Source organism: Ursus maritimus, unplaced genomic scaffold (genome assembly GCF_017311325.1).
Source record: "Ursus maritimus isolate PB19 unplaced genomic scaffold, ASM1731132v1 scaffold_10, whole genome shotgun sequence".
In the NCBI taxonomy this organism is placed as follows: Eukaryota; Metazoa; Chordata; class Mammalia; order Carnivora; family Ursidae; genus Ursus; species Ursus maritimus.
In genome coordinates this window covers 19452630-19470807 of record NW_024423344.1, presented here as the reverse complement: position 1 = coordinate 19470807, position 18178 = coordinate 19452630, and the positions used below count along the sequence as shown (strand labels likewise).

General features: G+C 45.3%; 2 protein-coding genes across 2 annotated transcripts in view; both read left to right on the top strand.

Moving 5' to 3' along the window:
- MRPS31 (mitochondrial ribosomal protein S31) overlaps positions 1-1336 on the top strand; it is a 59671-nt gene extending 58335 nt beyond the window's left edge. The window contains exon 9 of the transcript XR_005832507.1: positions 943-1336. The gene's annotated coding sequence lies outside the window, so the exon portion shown is untranslated. The remainder of the gene's footprint in view (positions 1-942) is intronic.
- A 15717-nt stretch (positions 1337-17053) lies between these two features.
- On the top strand, positions 17054-18166 carry LOC121100726 (forkhead box protein O1-like; the record flags this gene model as incomplete). The annotated part of the gene is made up of 1 exon (XM_040622333.1): positions 17054-18166. A coding segment is annotated over exon 1 (819 nt), but the record flags the coding sequence as incomplete, so codon positions are not given.
- Positions 18167-18178: the final 12 nt, after the last annotated feature.

The following is an 18178-nucleotide window of genomic DNA, read 5'->3' as shown; positions in this document are numbered from 1 at the left end:
CTGCTGAGCAGGGAGCCCGCTGGGCTCGATGCTAGGCTCAATCCTGGGCTGGATCCTGGGACCGTGGGATCATGACTTGAGCTGAAGGCAGACTCCTAACCACTGAGCCACCCAGGCACCCCTGTTGATAAGCTTCTCTTCAAAAATCTCTCCTCCCAAAGCCTTCCATAGCCTTGCATTGATTAAATGACAAAGATTTTTATCTTTCCATGTGCTGTTCCATGTTTGGAGCACCACCCCCTTCTCTAATTGAGAAACACCATTTCCAAAAAACACAGCTTCACAGTGGCTGCTGGGCGCTTCCCTTCCAGGATCTCCCTACAGAGCTGGCCCTGGTCTCCCCCTTGCTCCCAAGGGACGGGGCGACCCAGCCTCAAGGCAGCACACCACACTTAGGTCACCAACACAGGAAGCCTGGCTCCGTGATGAGCTGTGTCATTGTGCATAAATTATTTACCACCTTGTGCCTTCGTTTCCTCATTTGACAGTGATTGTAAAACTGTCCCTAGCCCGTAGGATTGTTGTGATATGCTGTCTGAGTAAAGGCACATAGTAAGCATGAACTGAATGCTTATCCACGCATCTCCACTGTAGCCTTAAACATCGGGTAAGTAGGCTTCAGTGAATTTCTTGTTGAAACACTACGTAATCCTAGGTTTTCTGTAAGTTAATGGTGGGATTTAGCATAAAGAAAATCAGGGCAGATGGTAGGTACACTTGTCGTGAGCAGAGCATAATGTGTAAACTTGCTGAATCATTATGCTATCCACCTAAAACTAATGTCACATTGGGGGTCAACTATATTCAGATTAAAAAAGAAGAAGAAAGAAAAGGAAAAGCAGAAGAAAATCAGGACAACTGCTTTTTACATCAGGGTTTCCAACTTTCCCTACCTGTAGGAGTTGTGCTATTTATTTATTTATTTATTTATTTATTTGACAGGGAGAGAGAGAGAGAGATCACGCGCACACAAGCAGGGGGGAGTGGCGGAAGGAGACGCTTAACCGACTGAGCCACCCAGGCATCCCAGGAGCTGCACTTTTAAAGCACATTCGAGACTTCATAAGCCATAATGTGTTCGCGGTGATGCTCTATTTTTACTCTTTCTTCGAGCTAGGTATTTTAGTCAAACTATGGAATGCAATGAGTATGAGCTCCTTCATGAGAATGATCTGTATCTTAATAGGCTTGCTTATTAAAAACAAAAACAAAAACAAAAACACATTCATCCTGTCCCTTCCCTTCCCCTTGAACATGAGCTGAGATGTACCAGTTGCGTCAAATTTATTAAGTGCTTCTGACTTTATGAGAAATAAACCCTGGAGATGAGCATGGATTTCCAAGTTGTCTAGTTCCTGTGAAATTATAATGGGTAGGTTTGGTTTTAGAAGAACTGTCAGTTAAGGCAGTTTTTCCCCCTACAGTATGACTAATAATGGTAGTTATTAACATTGAAGCCAAAATACCTAGAATTAAGATTTTGGCAGAACACGCTGAGACATTCCACAGTTTTGGACATTTAAGTATATGCCTCGATGAAATGTTCACTTCTTACTTCACAGATTTTAAGAGCAAGAGGTGGAAATAAGTGACAGAAATAAAAGTAATATGACAAATGTACCTCCAATGCTCTCCTCCAGTGAATTTTAAAATTAAAATTAGGATAGGGATAAAAAGCCTGAGAAGAGCAGGTCTAAAGGATTTGCAAACAGCTCAGAACATCCTTGAGGAGCTAACAGAAGAGATTTTCAGGCGATTTAAGTTTCCTGGGAAGCTCTGCTCAGTGTGAGGATATAATACTTTGAGAGTGTTTTTTTCATGGCAGGGCTAATCTTTCAGATCTGGCACAAGGTTGTAAGTGAAATGGTTTCACTTGGCATGTTTTTGACATGAATCTATCTCTAGTTTCCCTCTGGTTTTGCCAAAACAGGCCCACCCATCAACGACTGGAGTGGAAACCCTTGTACTGGAGTGTCTCCCCCCACGGAACCCTGGGACCCACCACTGCTGATCAGGCATCACTGGGCTGTGGCCTGCTGCGTGGACGCTCCCGTGCATGTCCTCCTCTTCCTTCTGGCTGAGAGTGCATGCAGAGCTCGAGGCCATATGGGCTCCTTCTTGCCCTAGTTGGCTGTACATTCCATCAAAATGCAATGAGAAAAAGTAGTTTCTGTGTGCAAATCTTGTTGTGAAAAGATTTTACTGTCTAAAGCAGGGCTTGCTTGATTAAGGACAAAAATCTTTCTCCACATTTAATTAAAAGTCCTTCTCGTTCCAGCTCACCCCCCACCCTACCCCGTTGCCTCAGTTCCTCTCCCGGTCAGTGGCCCTTTCCTCCATAGCCTCTCCTGTGGCGTGGCGTGTCCTTTCATTATACTTCTAGGGATTTGGGGTTTTGTCGTAATGGCTATTCATCGATCTACTTCCATAATTATCATTGTTTATGAAAATCTAAGGCATAAATTTCCTTTAAAGATCGATTCATGCCCAAAGCCGCCTTCCTCCCTTTTTCTCAAGTGGAACGATGCTATTTTTAAACTAACAAAAAAGATGCTTCCGCGAGGGTGTGAAGATCTAAGGAAAATTCTCTTAGTAAGTATATTTACTCATTAAGTAAAAATGACCCACTTTCCAAAAGTGCAACTGATAAAGTGTTTCCCCTGCCAAAACAAAATATTAGATCGGAGAAAAGAGCTACTAGAGAATTCAAGACATTTCATGTTAAAGTGCACCTATATAATGAGCAATAATGCAAATGGTGGCGTATTTATGTCACTCTTAAGTTATTCTAAAAATTAAGCAATTTCTAAAAGGCTGATAAAAGACTTTTTTTTTTTTTACGTTTCTATGAGTTTATTGTCTTTTCTCTAAAAGGTGAAGGAACCCTTTTTTGCAGATGGACTACTAATGTTACATACCAGTAGGGGGCACTAAAACACTGCTTTTAAACGTTATTAGAAGTACGTTTCTCAAAGTGAAAAAGGACTTTTTGGCAACTTTTCTTTGCCCCTTCTCATTCATCAGAAGGTGATGGAGGACACTGGCAAGGGAGAGAAACGTGGTTCAAGGAGAAGGTGAAGGCTAACCGATAACCATGACTAAGTTTGCGGAGAATCCTTTCCTGCGGAAAAAGCAGCGTGACAGCTCCGTTTAATGTGTTCAGTATTAGTGAACGAACGGCTCGTGAACAGAAAACTTCATGCTGGTTCTCTGACCGCCCCACAAGGACCGTAGGCAATTGCGTATGAGGAGCCCCCAAACTGAAACAAATGGTAAAACTCAGTTGCACGCGGGCTGTGGTACACTTTGAGGGTCTAGAATATGCAACTTCAGAAACCACTAGATTGTAACAGCTTTCGGAGAGATGACAGCGTAGGCTTGGAACGTGTAGCTGTGCACTTGAGGCGTGGCGAGAGTACATGGTGACGCACGGATGGCCTCCCTGGGTGTGGGGTGCCTTATTCCCCTGGGAAGCCTGGACTGCTGGGGGCCTTGCCTGCTGGCTGGATGACCAACACTGGCAGGTAAGTGAACATCTGATCTTAAAACAGTGATGCTCAATTTCTTGGAGTGTTTCTTTCCATGAGAACGGAGAGAAAAGCAAGCCCAGGCGTTTCCCTTTGGCGGTGCCACGCTGCTGGAGAATGTGCACCGCGTTAGCCCAGCCTGTGGCATTTTTGTCTTTTGTTTTGCGAATTTTCGTAGTAGAGAAAGAAGCCTACAGCGCAGGAAAAAAAATTCCTATAGCTGTGAATATGTTCAGATTTATCTTAAATGTGGGGCCCAGCCCGGCTAGTCTCTTGTGGGGGAAGCCTGGTGCTCTCTTCCTGCCAAGATGTCAAGAGCTCTCTCCGCAAGGTAATTCGGCTGCACTGGACATGAGACGAGCGGGGCTTGGATCCTGACATGGGAGGAGCTGAGGGGACCGCAAGCTTCAGTGGGCAGTGTTGATTTCAAAAGTGTATTCTTGGAAGAGTTCTTCTCTCCCCATCATGAGGCTTGTGCTAAGATCAGAGTAGGAAGGGAATTCATTAAATGTTGTCCTCAGCCCAAACAGGCGTATGGCAAGGCATGGGCAACGCTGCTGAGGCCAAGTGTCAGAGATGGGCGTGACTGACAACTCTCCTTACCAAGCGATTCCAGAAGGCCCAAGCTGTGGGAGGCCTGGGAGGAAGCCAGAGAAGTTACCTGGAGGGCCAGTGTTTACAGTCTGAGGAGACTGGGTCTAACACGGACATCCGAGGCCTATTCCAGGGAAGACTGGTGGCCTTACGATCCCACACAGCCACAGGGACCCTACGGGGCAATGAAGGCGAATGCACTCTGGGTGGGGGGTTGTGGGTGGGAGGAGCTTCGGGTAGGTTTTGTACTCTCCCGCAGGGGGTTGCCATCAGATCTGGTCTTGTGTTTGCCTTATTCAACAGGCTGCCCTTCCCTTTCTTTCTTCTTTAAAAAATATTGTATTTATTTTTTTATTTTTTTATATAGAGAGAGAGAGCATAAGCGGGGGGAGTGGCAGGCAGAGGGAGAGGGAGAAGCTGAGCAGGGAGCCCGCCCCGGGGCTCAATCCCAGGGTCCCAGGATCATGACCTGAGCTGAAGGCAGATGCTCAACTGACTGAGCCACCCAGGCACCCCAAGATTTTATTTTTAAATAAATTCTACACCCCGGTGTGGGGCCCGAGCTCACAACCCCTCGATCAAGAGTCACGTGCTCTACGGACTGAGCCAGCCAGGGGCCCCAGCCTTCCCTTTCTTTCAGAGCTCCCCTCGCATATGTTTTCATCCAAAGACTGCTTGTCCTAAACGTGGTGTTTCTAAGGGCTCTGCGAAGCCTTAGGGAAGGCGGGAGAGAAGGCTCCGGAGGCTAGAGAAAGGTGAGTGGGGACCTCTCTTCCCTCCCATCCTTACTTGTCCGCAGAATGGTTTACAGAGGCACGGTGGGCCTGTGTGGACGGCATGACTGAGCCCTCACCGACTACAGCCACAAGACCGACTAGCGCGCCTGGCTGGCTCCGTTGGAGGGGCGTGCGACTCTTGATCTCGGGGTTGTGAGCATGAGCCCCATGTTGGGTGTAGAGATTACTAAAAAAATAAATCAATAAACTTAAAAAATAAGAAAAGACCAACCAGTAGGCGATACAAGCCCCCGATGGTACTAAGGCCATGGTGGTGTCCCACTCAGCGGAAAACCCCTCTAAATATTTCCAGAAGGACTCTCAGCCCCTGTAAACATTGCCTACGCTATCTGGGGCAATCCCGCCTGCAAAGCCCCTTTCTATGATGATCACAGTTGGCCGCAGAGCGGATAGGCATTATTATTCCCATAAGGGGATATCATTAGCATTCAGGTAAGGACGCTACCCGGAGGGGTAAGGGGTAGAGTGTGAATTTGAATTCAGGTCTTTTAACTTGCCCGCTAGTGTTCTTCTCACCAGTTCTTACTGCTGTGTGTTGGGTCGGTGAGGAAGGGTAATAAGTAGTAATTTACTAATTAAGGACGCTGCATGGCCATGGCTTACTGGTTAAGGGCAAAGACTCTGGACTCCCTCAGTATCCCAGCTCTCACACTCACTAGCTAGGTGACCTTGTGCGAGTGACTCCACCTCCCTGGACTCACCTGGAAGACAGTAGGACCTCCTCCCAAGGGTGTCGTGAGGACAAAAGGAGTTTATACAGCACAGTGCTTAGAACAATACCGGGCACACGGTATTGCTCTAATGCTGACCATGCCTCTTGTTAACAAACCCAGCATGAGCAGATGGATTTGGTCAAGACTTGGGCTCTCAAATTGGTGTTTTATTTGCTTAACTGTCTTTCTGGGTTAGGGCCTTTCGTTCCTCAATGGAATGTTAAAAATCTAACTTAACCTTTGGAAAAACATAACTGATTGTTACGTAGTGTATTAGTTTGCTCGGGCGGCTGTAACAAAATCCCACAGACTGGGTGGGGGAGGGGGGCTGAAACAGCGGAAATTAATTTTCGCACAGTTCTGGAGGCCGGAAGTCCAAGATCGAGGTGCCAGCAAGATTGTTTGTTTGGGGTTTGTTTTTGTTTTTGTTTTTGGGGGGGCAACCTCTTTCCTTCCATGGCAGAAGGCCTCCTCTCAGTGTCCTCATGTCATATGCCTCTGCGCCCTCTCTTGTGTCCAGATTTCCACTTCTTAGAAGAAAATCGGTCACATGGGATCTGGGCCCACCCTGATGACCTCGTATAACTTAATTACCTCTTTAAAGACACTATCTCCAAATGCAGTCACATTCTGAGGTTCTGGAGGCTTCAGTACATGAATTTAGAGTGGGACGGTGGGGGGGGGGCACAATTCAGCCCATAACAGATTCCTCAAGCAAAAAAAACAAACAAAACCAAACCAAATGCATTCACATCAATCAAAGAATGTGACAGGTGTCATTTAAACTGAGAAGTTGAGAGTTTGGGAGCTGATGGTTGGAGAATGCTAGCAGGACTACCATTGCATGACCTGAAGGGTGTTCAGGCACCAAAGTACCCTCCAGATTTTGAACTAAGTAGGATATCACGATTTAAAATTTTTCCCTAGCTTCTCTCTCCTACTGTCTTTCTCAGCTGGCTACCAGAAGCAAAATGGTCAGGGATAGCAAAGGGAACTTAGTGAGAACTGAGGAGAGCTATTTCAGGAACAGATGTCCTGTCCTTGCCCCCCCCCCCCCCGCCAACGCACACACTCCTGTCCAACTCAAGGAAGGCCTGTGAGTTACTGAGAGATAAGGGACAGTGCCTTACCCATTATTACTATTTTTTTTTTAATAAAGATTTTAGGGACGTCTGGGTGACTCATCTGCCTTTGGCTCAGGTCATGATCCCAGGGCTCTAGTATCCAGTCCCGTGGGGGCTCCTTGCTCTCCCTCTGCCTAGTGCGCCCCCTACTTGTGCTCTCTCTCTTTCTGAAAAATAAATAAATAAAATCTTAAAAAAAAATTAAGATTTTATTTTTAAGCTATCTCTACACCCAACACGGGGCTCATTTCACAGCCCCGAGATTAAGAGTTGCATGCTCTACCAACTGAGCCCGCCAGGCACCTCTACCCTTATTACTATTTTAATAATTTCGCCATCATGACCCATTTAAAAATAATTTTTCCATTGTGGCCAGTTTAAGAATTTATTAGCAAAGGCCCTTGCTAATAAAAAACTTCCACATCTTTAAATGTTTTGGGGTAACATTCTTACCTTGACTGTGTAATTTTATCAACTTTTTTTTTTTTTAAATTTCAGGTCCACCTGATTTCTAATTTAAGAGGTTTCCATGGTTCCCATCAACTTTTGTTTATTAGTGACTACATTTGCTGTATGTTTTAACTGGACTGTAAAAACAAGGTGGCGATTTGTGATCTTTTACTAGAATCCTGGTGTGTACACATAGGAACATGAGTGCGCACACACACACACACACACACACACACTGACACGTGGTTTTACAGCACAACTGCCAAGAATAACTAATCTAGGAATAACCGCAGAATCTGATAATACAGGTGGTGTTTCTTGTTAGAAATAATTTGTCTACATGAACAGAGATGAGTCTTTTTTAATTTTAAAAGTGAATATTAAAATTAAGCTACTGACTCCTTCCTAAATAACTATTTAAATAGTCTTTAAAAAAATCAAACCTTAAAAAAAATAAAAGATCCAGGACTCAGAAGCCATTATATTCCATTTCCATTTAAGTAGAATGCTTATGGTCACCGTTATTCTGTATGTTTTTTCTTTTTTTGAGAGAGTTAATTTTGTAGGATTTTTTGTTTGTTTTCTCTTCATGAGAAAGTCACTTGTCTTTAGTTTCTACGTTTCTTAGATGCAGTATCTATGTCTTGTAAAATATGTTGGGGTGTCTGAGTGGGTTTCGTTTTTAAGGATTTTACCCTAAAGAACCACAGAAAACCAAAGAATCCATTGTATCAGATCTCTGTTGAAATTATTTTAGAGAAATTTTCTCTATTGTTAAGTCGGGCTGCCTCTGTGATAACATTATCTGTTGAAGTCGAAGCTGCCAGTAACATCATCAGCTAAACTCCCCAAAATGAGTCAGCTAACTTTATTTTTAACTGCTTTTTAATTGTCTCCTGAGACTGTCAAGAATAATAGGATTTTTAAGGCCTATAAAACAAAGTTTTGGTATTATCAGACCATATACAAAGGTGGCTCCAAGTTCAGAATCCTCAAGTCATTTTTATGTATTGCTTTCTGTTTAGAATCTGCCGTGGGCCACTTATAGGTAGTAAAGATCCCTAATTTGAGAGTTCTCCTAAATGCTTGCTATGATATTCCGTGGGTATCACACACATGACCTCTGAATTCACGAAGAATCAGTTGGGATTGGGCGAGCAACGTTCATAACACTTGAATACGAAGGAGCCATAGTAGGATTTAGAACAAATACCAGTGATTTAGAAATCATATGTTTACCTACATGGAAGTAATTCCTAGTGTAACAAAAACCTACCCACGAGGTTGTACCGATGTCAAAGAACAAACATTTCATCCCTGTTTCAAAGCGTTTTAAGCCATTATTTTAATCCTTATAATACCTCATTGAGGTATGTAGGTGGCAAGTTATACCAAGATAAAAATTCAAAATGCAGAATAAATTGAACATTGCATAGGGAAGAAAAGAGCTTCTAGCTGATCACGTCTTGTTGGTTTTTGGCTTTTCTTGGAAGATCCATTGGTGATTTCACTTTATCATATTTTGCATATAGGGCCGACAAACATCAGGGTGGCATACTTGATAAAAAGGCTACCAAATCCGTTTCTGCTGTTTCCTACTCCCTCAAGCCGTGGCTGGAGACAACCTGAGGAAGGCAGCAGGGCCGGCTTTCCGATTGACGAAGGGCATTCTGCTCCTTTCTCCATCCTGTTTCCCTAGGCCCTGTCATCCTGCTGATATGGCTGTGTCTATCACGAAAAGTGAAAAATCAGATAAAAAATCAGATATACGGCTAGTAAAGAAGAGAGATAATATATTTGGATGATTGACTTTACTTGATTATCACACAAAGGTTGGCATTAATCTTCAATATTTGCAAACTCTCAAAGCAACTGGATGAATTGGGCAAAGTTCAATGGGTCATTAAAATGAGGCTATCTCCTGGAGATTCGAGCACTGAGGAGTGATTTTGCTTTTGTGATTCATTGGCAATTGAAACAGTTCCTGGCTGAAAGGAAGGTAGCCACAGATAAGTTCTTCTGACTAATACTGACCGGTAGTCTGTGGTTTGTAGAGGCCGCCTGTATTTCCCTGTGTTGGGAGGCTAAACGCAAGAGAACACACCCTAAACCCTTAGCTGAAGGATGTTTTATTCAGGCTTTTTATGAGAACTGGGGGCATTAAGATATGATCCCATGTCATTCCCACAGTCGTTTTCTAAAGGTACTTTAAAAATATTTCTGATATTTTATGCTCACTTGATGGTGGAGGAGGCATTTTCCGATTCATTTTGAGGTTGATTCAAAATAGAAAGGAGCACAAGGGTTTTATTTGTTTTGCTTGTAATTTTGTTTATTGTCTCAGGAAAAGAGACCTGAAGGCTCTGACCAACCCCCCGCAGGTTCAGCAGTAGAGCTGGATTTTAAATAATAGAGGAGTAAGGCCTCCCCTTGAACTGTAAACTAGATGTTCATGGGTTCTAATCAAAACGTAAGCTTCTGAAACTCATCCAAAGAAAGGTTTTTAGGTAAGAATCCAATGCAAATAACCTTCTTTGGTGGGGAGACAGCTCAAGCTAGCTGTTCAATTTAGTTTCATGTGCTTTTATTCAGGATGAGATGAGCTGTGGAAAGAGTTCTAGATAAGCCCACCATCCCGGAAGGGCACATTGCTCTTATTGTATATGGTTGGTTCAAATAAGCAAGTGCTAATGGCTTGGCATCCCCCACATCGTTTGCATTATACAAATGCAAACATCAGCATTATTATTGTTATTTATGTTCTATCTGAAGGCTTCTTTCATTAACATAAACTAAACTGGTTTCAGGCTGAGCCCATTGCAGGTAAGTGCCCCCCCACCAAAAAAAAGGTCCGAAAGTCAATTTTCTGGGGAAAAAAAATGGAATCATCAAATTAATCTCTGGTTAATTTCTAGTTCTCTTTTTAAAAATCCCAACATTTTATGGAGGGAGAAAGTTAGTGTTAAACAGGAGACAAGCTCTGGATTTTGATAATGGCAGGTTCAAGTCTGTCTGTAATTAGATGAACTTGTAAGGTAAGACCTTGGGTCAATTTCTTAGGTCTTTGTACCTCAGTTTCAATTTCTGTAAAATGCGAATCATAGTATCTCCTACCTTATTGGGTGGTTTTGAGGGCTGATTCAGATGATAGCTATAAAGTGCTTAGTCCATAATAGTTGAAAAAATAATTGTTTTTATTAATCCTGAGACACAGAGAAAATAACTTTTATGTATATATTCTGATTCTGGGTAAATAGTGATCTATGGTTTATAGCTGAAAACATTTTGAAATAAGAAGTATATACTTTTATTTGTCAATTTATATAACATGTTGTTTCAGATCATATATAAATCTGAAAAACAGGAGGAAGGGATTTCACGAAGCCTAGTCTTGGATTGTGGAAAGAGTTTTTCCAGGTTGGGTTCTGCCAGAGTGCAGGCATGCAATATAGCTGTCAAATGTTCTGTTTTTGGTTTGTTGTTCAAACACAAAATTATTTAAAGCACACATGGCATCATATGAGACAAATCAATTTTTCCTCCAGCATGATATCAGTGATCAGCTAATTAGAAATTCCATTTTTAAATGTTAAACCTTAGAATATAGAATATTTCAATGTGTTTTAAAGGCTGTATTTACCACCAAATAGAAACCTGATATCCTGGAGAAATACTCACTATCCATCTCTGTTTACTCTCTGGCACAGCCGACTTTGCATATGGGTGGGCCCTGTGAGTCAGCCAAATCTGGAATTTGATAAAACTCTTACCTCCTGTTTTCACACCATAACTGACACAGTCGGTGACTATACGTATCATTAAAAACACAGGTACTCTACACAGTCATTACCTCTTGTTGTTGATTTTTATCAACCAATGACAAGCAGCGTGGTGAGTTATTATAAAACGTTAGCAATTTCTTCTTCATTCTTTATTACTGTCACAACTCTCTCAGGGGTTGCTTTACAATCACATTTGACTCCCTTTCCTTACTAATGTTATGGAAATAGGGCGATTGGATTTGAAAAAAAAAAAAAACCCAATTATTGTAAAACAGCAATTAATTCTTACTGCTTAACTCGAACATTCATACATATTAGTTTTCCAAGTAAATAAGTAAAATGCCTCGTTAAACTCCCTTTCTGCCAAAAATGTACTACCATCTGTGTTCTACATGGCAGCGTTTTCTTATTTAATACATATGTCCCCCCTTTTTTGGAAGCATGTTAAGAGCTTTAATATGACACGAAACAGAAATAAAATAGTGAAAACACATTGTGTTTAAGCATGGATGCAAAATTCAGATTTGTGACATTCAAAGAATTTGGGATTTCATGTGCCATCCATGAATTTTATGGCAATTCCATGAGTCCTTAATGTCAGAAAAAATTTTAATTGTAACATTTATACAGTTTGGAGTTTGGGAGAGTTATTTTATAGTCTCAAAGATAAAGACCTAGTGTTTAAAACAGGTTGAATTTGAGGGGCAGCTGGCTCAGTCGGTAAAGCATGCGTGGTGAGTTCAAGCCCCATGTTGGGCATAGAGCTTACTTAAAAAAAAAAAGGTTGAATTTAAAATAAATAAATAAAATAAAGCAGGTTGAGTGTCATCAAATAGTCTGAAAATCTTCAGTTAGAAAAGGTACTGTCATGAGAAGCAATGCAATAGAACTCAGTTTTGGCCTGAATGTTAAGAGGTATGCATTCTGGTCCCAGGGCTTTACTAACTGTGCAGCCTTGGGCCAGTCATTTAAGTTCTTAGTGTCTCTGTTTTCTTACTTGTAAAAGGAGTTTGTGTTAGACCAATAATGATCACCTATAAATCCATCACCCAGATACAACCACTGCTAACATTTTTAGCTGACAGTAGTACCTTCCAGTCTTCTGAATATTATTATCACCAGCATCGTCACAATGTCATCACAAATGCTTTGTCCACTTTATTTGAAATGACCGCATAAGATTCTACCTTACAGGGGCGCCTGGGTGGCTCAGCTGTTAAGTGTCTGCCTTCAGCTCAGGTCATGATCCTGGGGTCGTGGAATCGAGCCCCGCATCGAGCCCCGCATCGAGCCCCGCATTGGGCTTCCTGCTCAGTGGGAAGCCTGCTTCTCCCTCTCACACTCTCCTTGCTTGTGTTCTCTCTCTCTCTCTCTCTCACTGTCTCTCTCTGTCAAATAAATAAATAAAACCTTTAAAAACAAACAAATGTCTTGGGGCGCCTGGGTGGCTCAGTTGTTAAGCGTCTGCCTTCGGCTCAGGGCGTGATCCCGGCGTTCTGGGATCGAGTCCCACATCAGGCTCCTCCGCTATGAGCCTGCTTCTTCCTCTCCCACTCCCCCTGCTTGTGTTCCCTCTCTCGCTGGCTGTCTCTCTCTGTCAAATAAATAAATAAAATCTTTAAAAACAAACAAACAAATGTCTTTAAAAAAAAAGATTCTACCTTACAGATATGCCATTATTTACTTAACCCTTCTCTATTGTCGGCCATTTAAAGTAGCTACAAATATAGACCCACAAGTAGTCTCTCACTGACACTTTAAGTGAGGGAGCAGAATTTATCGAAGGTGACATTCACTCTTTATAACTGAAAATATTGATGATCTGCTTCATGACCGGCCCAATGCCTCTCTCCAGTTACAAATCAGTAGGCATCGTCTTTATCTGTGATAGGCAAATAACCCGAGGTAGCTTGAGTCTTTTGCCCATTTGAAGCAAGATCATCGAAACGCCAAGGGCTGGTGGCCAGAGCTCACGCTCCCGATGCCTGTGAATGGCACATTTATTTAGCTTTTCTACCTCATCTTATTATTTTTCTTCAAAATTGATGATAATATTTCAATTTTTTTCCTGACTTAGCATTCTTTGTATCTACCAAATGCTTTGTGTGTGTGTGTCATTCCTCCAAATAAATATCGTTAATATGCATTGGTTATTTGAGAGTATCATTGTCCTAACCCTGACAGCAAAATCATAAAAAGGAAAGTAAAAAAACCCATTTGCGAACTGAAGGAATTTGCCATCAAAACAAAGTACTCTAAGACGCACTATAGGTGGCATATGCATTGTAGGTGCTCTATAAATCTTTGTTGAAAGGATAACCAAATCCAAAGGAAATTATCCCTCGAGAAAAATGAGTGACTCCTACTATCTCTAGAGCTACCACTTAATATGTCAGGTTTCAGGACATTGGTTTACAAATCTGAGCTGTGGTTTTTCAGATTATTTTCTATCGGCAAGGTGAAGAAAGGCCGTTTTAGGTTGATAGCAGTGCCTCTTAATAATCTAGACAAAACATCAGAAATGGGCAGTTGTTGGGGAAAGGGAAGGTGAAGGATGAAGCCAAGTGTCATGACTGAAAAATAAACATCCAAACTTTTCACTTACTCATTAAATTGGACTTAAGTTACCTATTTTGACAAGAATTTAAACCAGAGATCAGTATGTTGGTGGTGAAGGGTAAATGCAGAAGATTCTGCCAAAGAGTTGATCGAAAGGAACCATCCCTCCGTCTTCCTGTCAGGGGTGGTGCAATAACTGCTCTGAAAACCAGGCAGAGGAAAGACCACCACACAGGTTTGTGAGATGGGCTTTGTGAGGATAAATGTCCTTTTTCAGTTTAATTGTTCTTACCTGACATGACACATTTTTCTTCCCAGTTGGGACATACACACCAACTAGTAAGCGATAATCTTTAGAAACAGCCTTTGAAGCAAACAGCTACCACAAAAAATACTAAAGAAAAGAACTGAACTTTTTTCTCTTAAGCAGGACTCGTGCCAATACTCAATACTTCGGCACCCTTCAAAGAGAGAGAAAATGTCTGTTTTTGACTAAAAAACCCGAACCACTTCTTTTGTAATCTTTTTTCTTTCGTTATCTTACTGTCACTATCATCTTTTTTGTGTCTGCTTTTTCAATCTTCCAAATCTAAACTTCTTTTCGTTTAGTGAGTTCATCTAACTAAAATTACTAAAATTTGTGGGCTCGACTGGAAGGAAATATACTACAGAGTTTTACAGTGGTTATTGCTATATAGGAATTGCAGGTATTTCTAATTTTCTGTCTGTGTATTGAAGAGATTATTGATGAGAAAGCAGGAAATTGGAGTTCCAGCCATGGCAGCACCACTGGCTTCTGTGTGACCTTGGGCAAATCAGCCTCTCTGTGCCTCAACTTCCTTATGGAGAAATTAAAGAAGGCCACCAAGGTGATCTCTGTCTACTTTCAATTTTAACATTCTGTGGGTCTAGCTGAAAAGCACGTTTAGCTTGATACAACTCTGATGGAGGGCAATTTGCCAGTAGGTCTCAAAATTGCAAATGCATTTAACTGCTGACCAAGTGATCTCTTTTCTGGAAATTCCTCCTGTGTATATACTTGCACAGATGCAAAATGAGTTATGTATGGTTATTCATTACAAAATAGCTTGTGTGAGCTAAAGATTGGAAACAAGCCGAATGTTCAGAAGCCAAATGCTTACTGAACCCTAAGGTTCAGTAAACTGACAGGAACAATGGTATAGTAGGCAGCGAGAAATACCTTTAAACATACACTCAGTTTTTTGGAACTTGTGTCAGGGACATTGGCACTGTAGGTACTCTTGTATTTGCTTCAAGTCAAATTTCTTAACAAGACCAAAGAAAAGCAAACTACAACATTTAAACAACTAGGCAGGATAGTCCAGATTGCAAGGACCTGAGGAAAGCCTGTAAGAAAACTCCCTTAACCAAATACTCTCCTCTGATTGAAGCCATGAAAAACCGGAATTGAAAGGAAGGCAAGGCCAAATTTGCAGCTGGTTTCCTTTGCCAAGAATGATCCACCAGGGCACCGCCTATCTGTAGGGTGCGGCCAACTGAATGGGGGCTGCCTCTGCAGAGCTTAATTGGAGAGGTTGAGGGTATCTACAGTTCCATATTACCGCCTTCCTTTGAGCTCATCATCTGGGTTACTGAGGTCCCCTAGCGGCTGGCAGAGGCGGCCCAAAGTGTCCAAATTTTAGAGTAAATGCAGACCACAAGAGGAGGGTGGGAACCCACCCTATCCTTAATCCATCAGGCTCACGACCATCTCCCCTAGCCCCTCATTATCCGTAGGAAGCTGCTGCGATAAGTGGATTATGAAGAAATAGGGGTCTGAACGATGGAGATATGAGAATGTAAAGGAAGAAATAAATCTCTAAGTCCTTTCAAACTTTTGTAAATGAGGCCTAATTTTCTTTAGATGCCAGTTTTTGAACTGAAGAATTACCTGTAAGAAAAAGGGGATTTTTAAAGTAATTGGGAGCTGTCATTTTGGACAAGATATTTAAAACCCTACTGTCAATCTTCCATCCTAAGTGATCCTATCCCTACGAAAGGAAATGCCTTCCATATTCCTTCTAAAAAACCAAACCAAAACAAAAAACTGTTTCTTTTGCTCCCTAAGACACAAGAACCATTGTCTTCCTACCTTTGGCCCCACTGATCTCGACAGGACCTGGAGCCCAGATGGGGAAAGGTGGGATGGAGTCGTTGGGGGGGGGGTTACTGATAACTCGCGGCAAACAGTTTAAAGGAACCTGGGGGTGGGGCAGGGCTCAGCCCTCTCGCACTTTTACTTCTCGACACCTTACCACTTCCAGCCTAAACAGCAAAGAAATAACAAGCAAACAGTTGAAGTTAATTAGGGGTAAGTAATAAAGTGACAAGGTTCTGTCTACATGCTCTTCTCTGTTCCCTTCGCCGCCGCCCCGGGAGTATTACAGTCCAAGGTTCCCGCCCAGGGGAAGATGTTCCCACAGAGGGCACAAGGTCTAGGATGCTTTTGAGTCTGTGTGTTCGTGTGAAATAGGACTGTCTTCGGCCCGCGCTGAGTCCCTTTCCCTCATTTATGGCCTTTTAGGTCAAGAATGGAGTGAACCCAGCTGGTGGCTGCTGGGCTGGCCGCCTGCCCCCACCTCCCCCCGGCGAGAGCGAACCGCAGAGGCTCAGCTTGGGGGTGCGGACAGGTGGGTTCCGGGCGCGGAGGCGGCGGGGACAGCGCCCGCCGCGCGGACTCGACCTCCAGGACCCAGGTGCCGGGGGTGGGTGCGGGGAGTTTTTGCTTATTTCCTTTTCAATGATTAAAGGGCTCTCAGGTAAAGAAAACAAAAAACAAAAACAAAACCCCACCAACTTCCCCACGTTTCTCTGCAAAAAAATCGTGGGTGGAGCCGAGAAGGGGGCGACTGAGTAGAATTCCGCGAGGCCGCCTCCGCCCGCCCACCCAGTGCCGGCGGAGCGAGGAGCGTTCCCCCGGCCCCCGCCCCGCCTCACTCTGGGCCCCGAGCGGAGGTCGAGGCGAAGCGAGAGACTCGTTCCACTCGAGCTTCCCGAGTACTCGGCTTTGCTCCTCAGTAGTAAACAAAGTGTCGCCGCCGCCTCCACGCTGGTTTGCCTCCTAGCAATCAAAACACTGAGAGGACGAGAGACTCACAGAAACACTTGAGAATTACCAGAAAATAATAACAGAGATCCAAAAAAAAAAAAAAAGAGCGAGAGAGAGCGTGAAAGAGAAAAACACCCCACTACCCCCCACCAAACCACTGCCGCCTCCCGGTGGAAAACCGGCCCCCGCCCAGGCGGGCGACCACTGGCTGCTTGGGCGGTGGCGCCTCGCGCTCATTGGTCGCGAGCGCTGTCAGTCAGGGGCGGGCCGGCGCGCGCGCCGCCGCGGGCGGGGGGCGGCGGCAGATCCCGTAAGTCGGGCGGCAGCGTAGTCGCTGCAGCCGCCGCTGCCGCCGCCACATTCAACAGGCAGCAGCGCCGCGGTCGCGCCGCGGGGAGAGCGAGCGGCCCGCGGCGTCCGTCCGTCCTTCCGTCTGCGGGCCCTATCAGCAGGAGTGCGGCGCCGACTGCTGCCCGGCCCGGTGACTCTGGCCTGCCGTCCTGCCGGTGCAGCGGACCTGGAAGAGCCTAGATGTTGATGGACCCGCGAAGTTAAGTTCTGGGCTCGCGCTTCCACTCCGCCGCGCCTTCCTCCCGGTTTTCGTCGGCTCCAGGCACGGACCTCGCCCCCCCAAATCTCGGACCGGCTCTTCGCACCCCCTCCCCTTTGGCCCCGTGTGGTGCGCTCGACCCCTTGGCTCTCCCGCGGCTGGGGGAGGGGTGGGGGTCACCATGGCTGAAGCGCCCCAGGTGGTGGAGATCGACCCGGACTTCGAGCCGCTGCCCCGGCCGCGCTCGTGCACCTGGCCGCTGCCCAGGCCGGAGTTTAGCCAGTCCAACTCGGCCACCTCCAGCCCGGCGCCGTCGGGCGGCGCGGCCGCGAACCCCGACGCCGCCGCGGGCCTGCCCTCGGCCTCGGCGGCTGCTGTCAACGCCGACTTCATGAGCAACCTGAGCCTGCTGGAGGAGACCGGGGACTTCCAGCAGGCGCCCGGCTCCGTGGCGGCGGCCGCAGCGGCGGCGGCAGCGGTGGCGGCAGCAGCGGCCGCAGCTGCCGCCACCGGGGGGCTGTGCGGGGACTTCCAGGGCCCGGAGGCAGGCTGCCTGCACCCGGCGCCGCCGCAGCCTCCGCCACCCGGGCCGCTGTCTCAGCACCCGCCGGTGCCCCCAGCCGCCGGCGGGCCGCTCGCGGGGCAGCCGCGAAAGAGCAGCTCGTCCCGCCGCAACGCGTGGGGCAACCTGTCCTACGCCGACCTCATCACCAAGGCCATCGAGAGCTCAGCGGAGAAGCGGCTCACGCTGTCGCAGATCTACGAATGGATGGTCAAGAGCGTGCCCTACTTCAAGGATAAGGGTGACAGCAACAGCTCGGCGGGCTGGAAGGTGAGTGGCCTCGGGGCGCACGGCTGGACAGGGAGGGGGGCGCGGGGACCCCTGCCTCCACCTGAGGTCGCGGTGGGGCACATGAGGGGGCGGCTGTGGAAGTTTGCTTGCCCTGAAAGTGCAGGGCATTCGGGCGGCGCGGGCAGAGAGAGCGCGAGAAGTGGCAGATGGGAGTGGTGG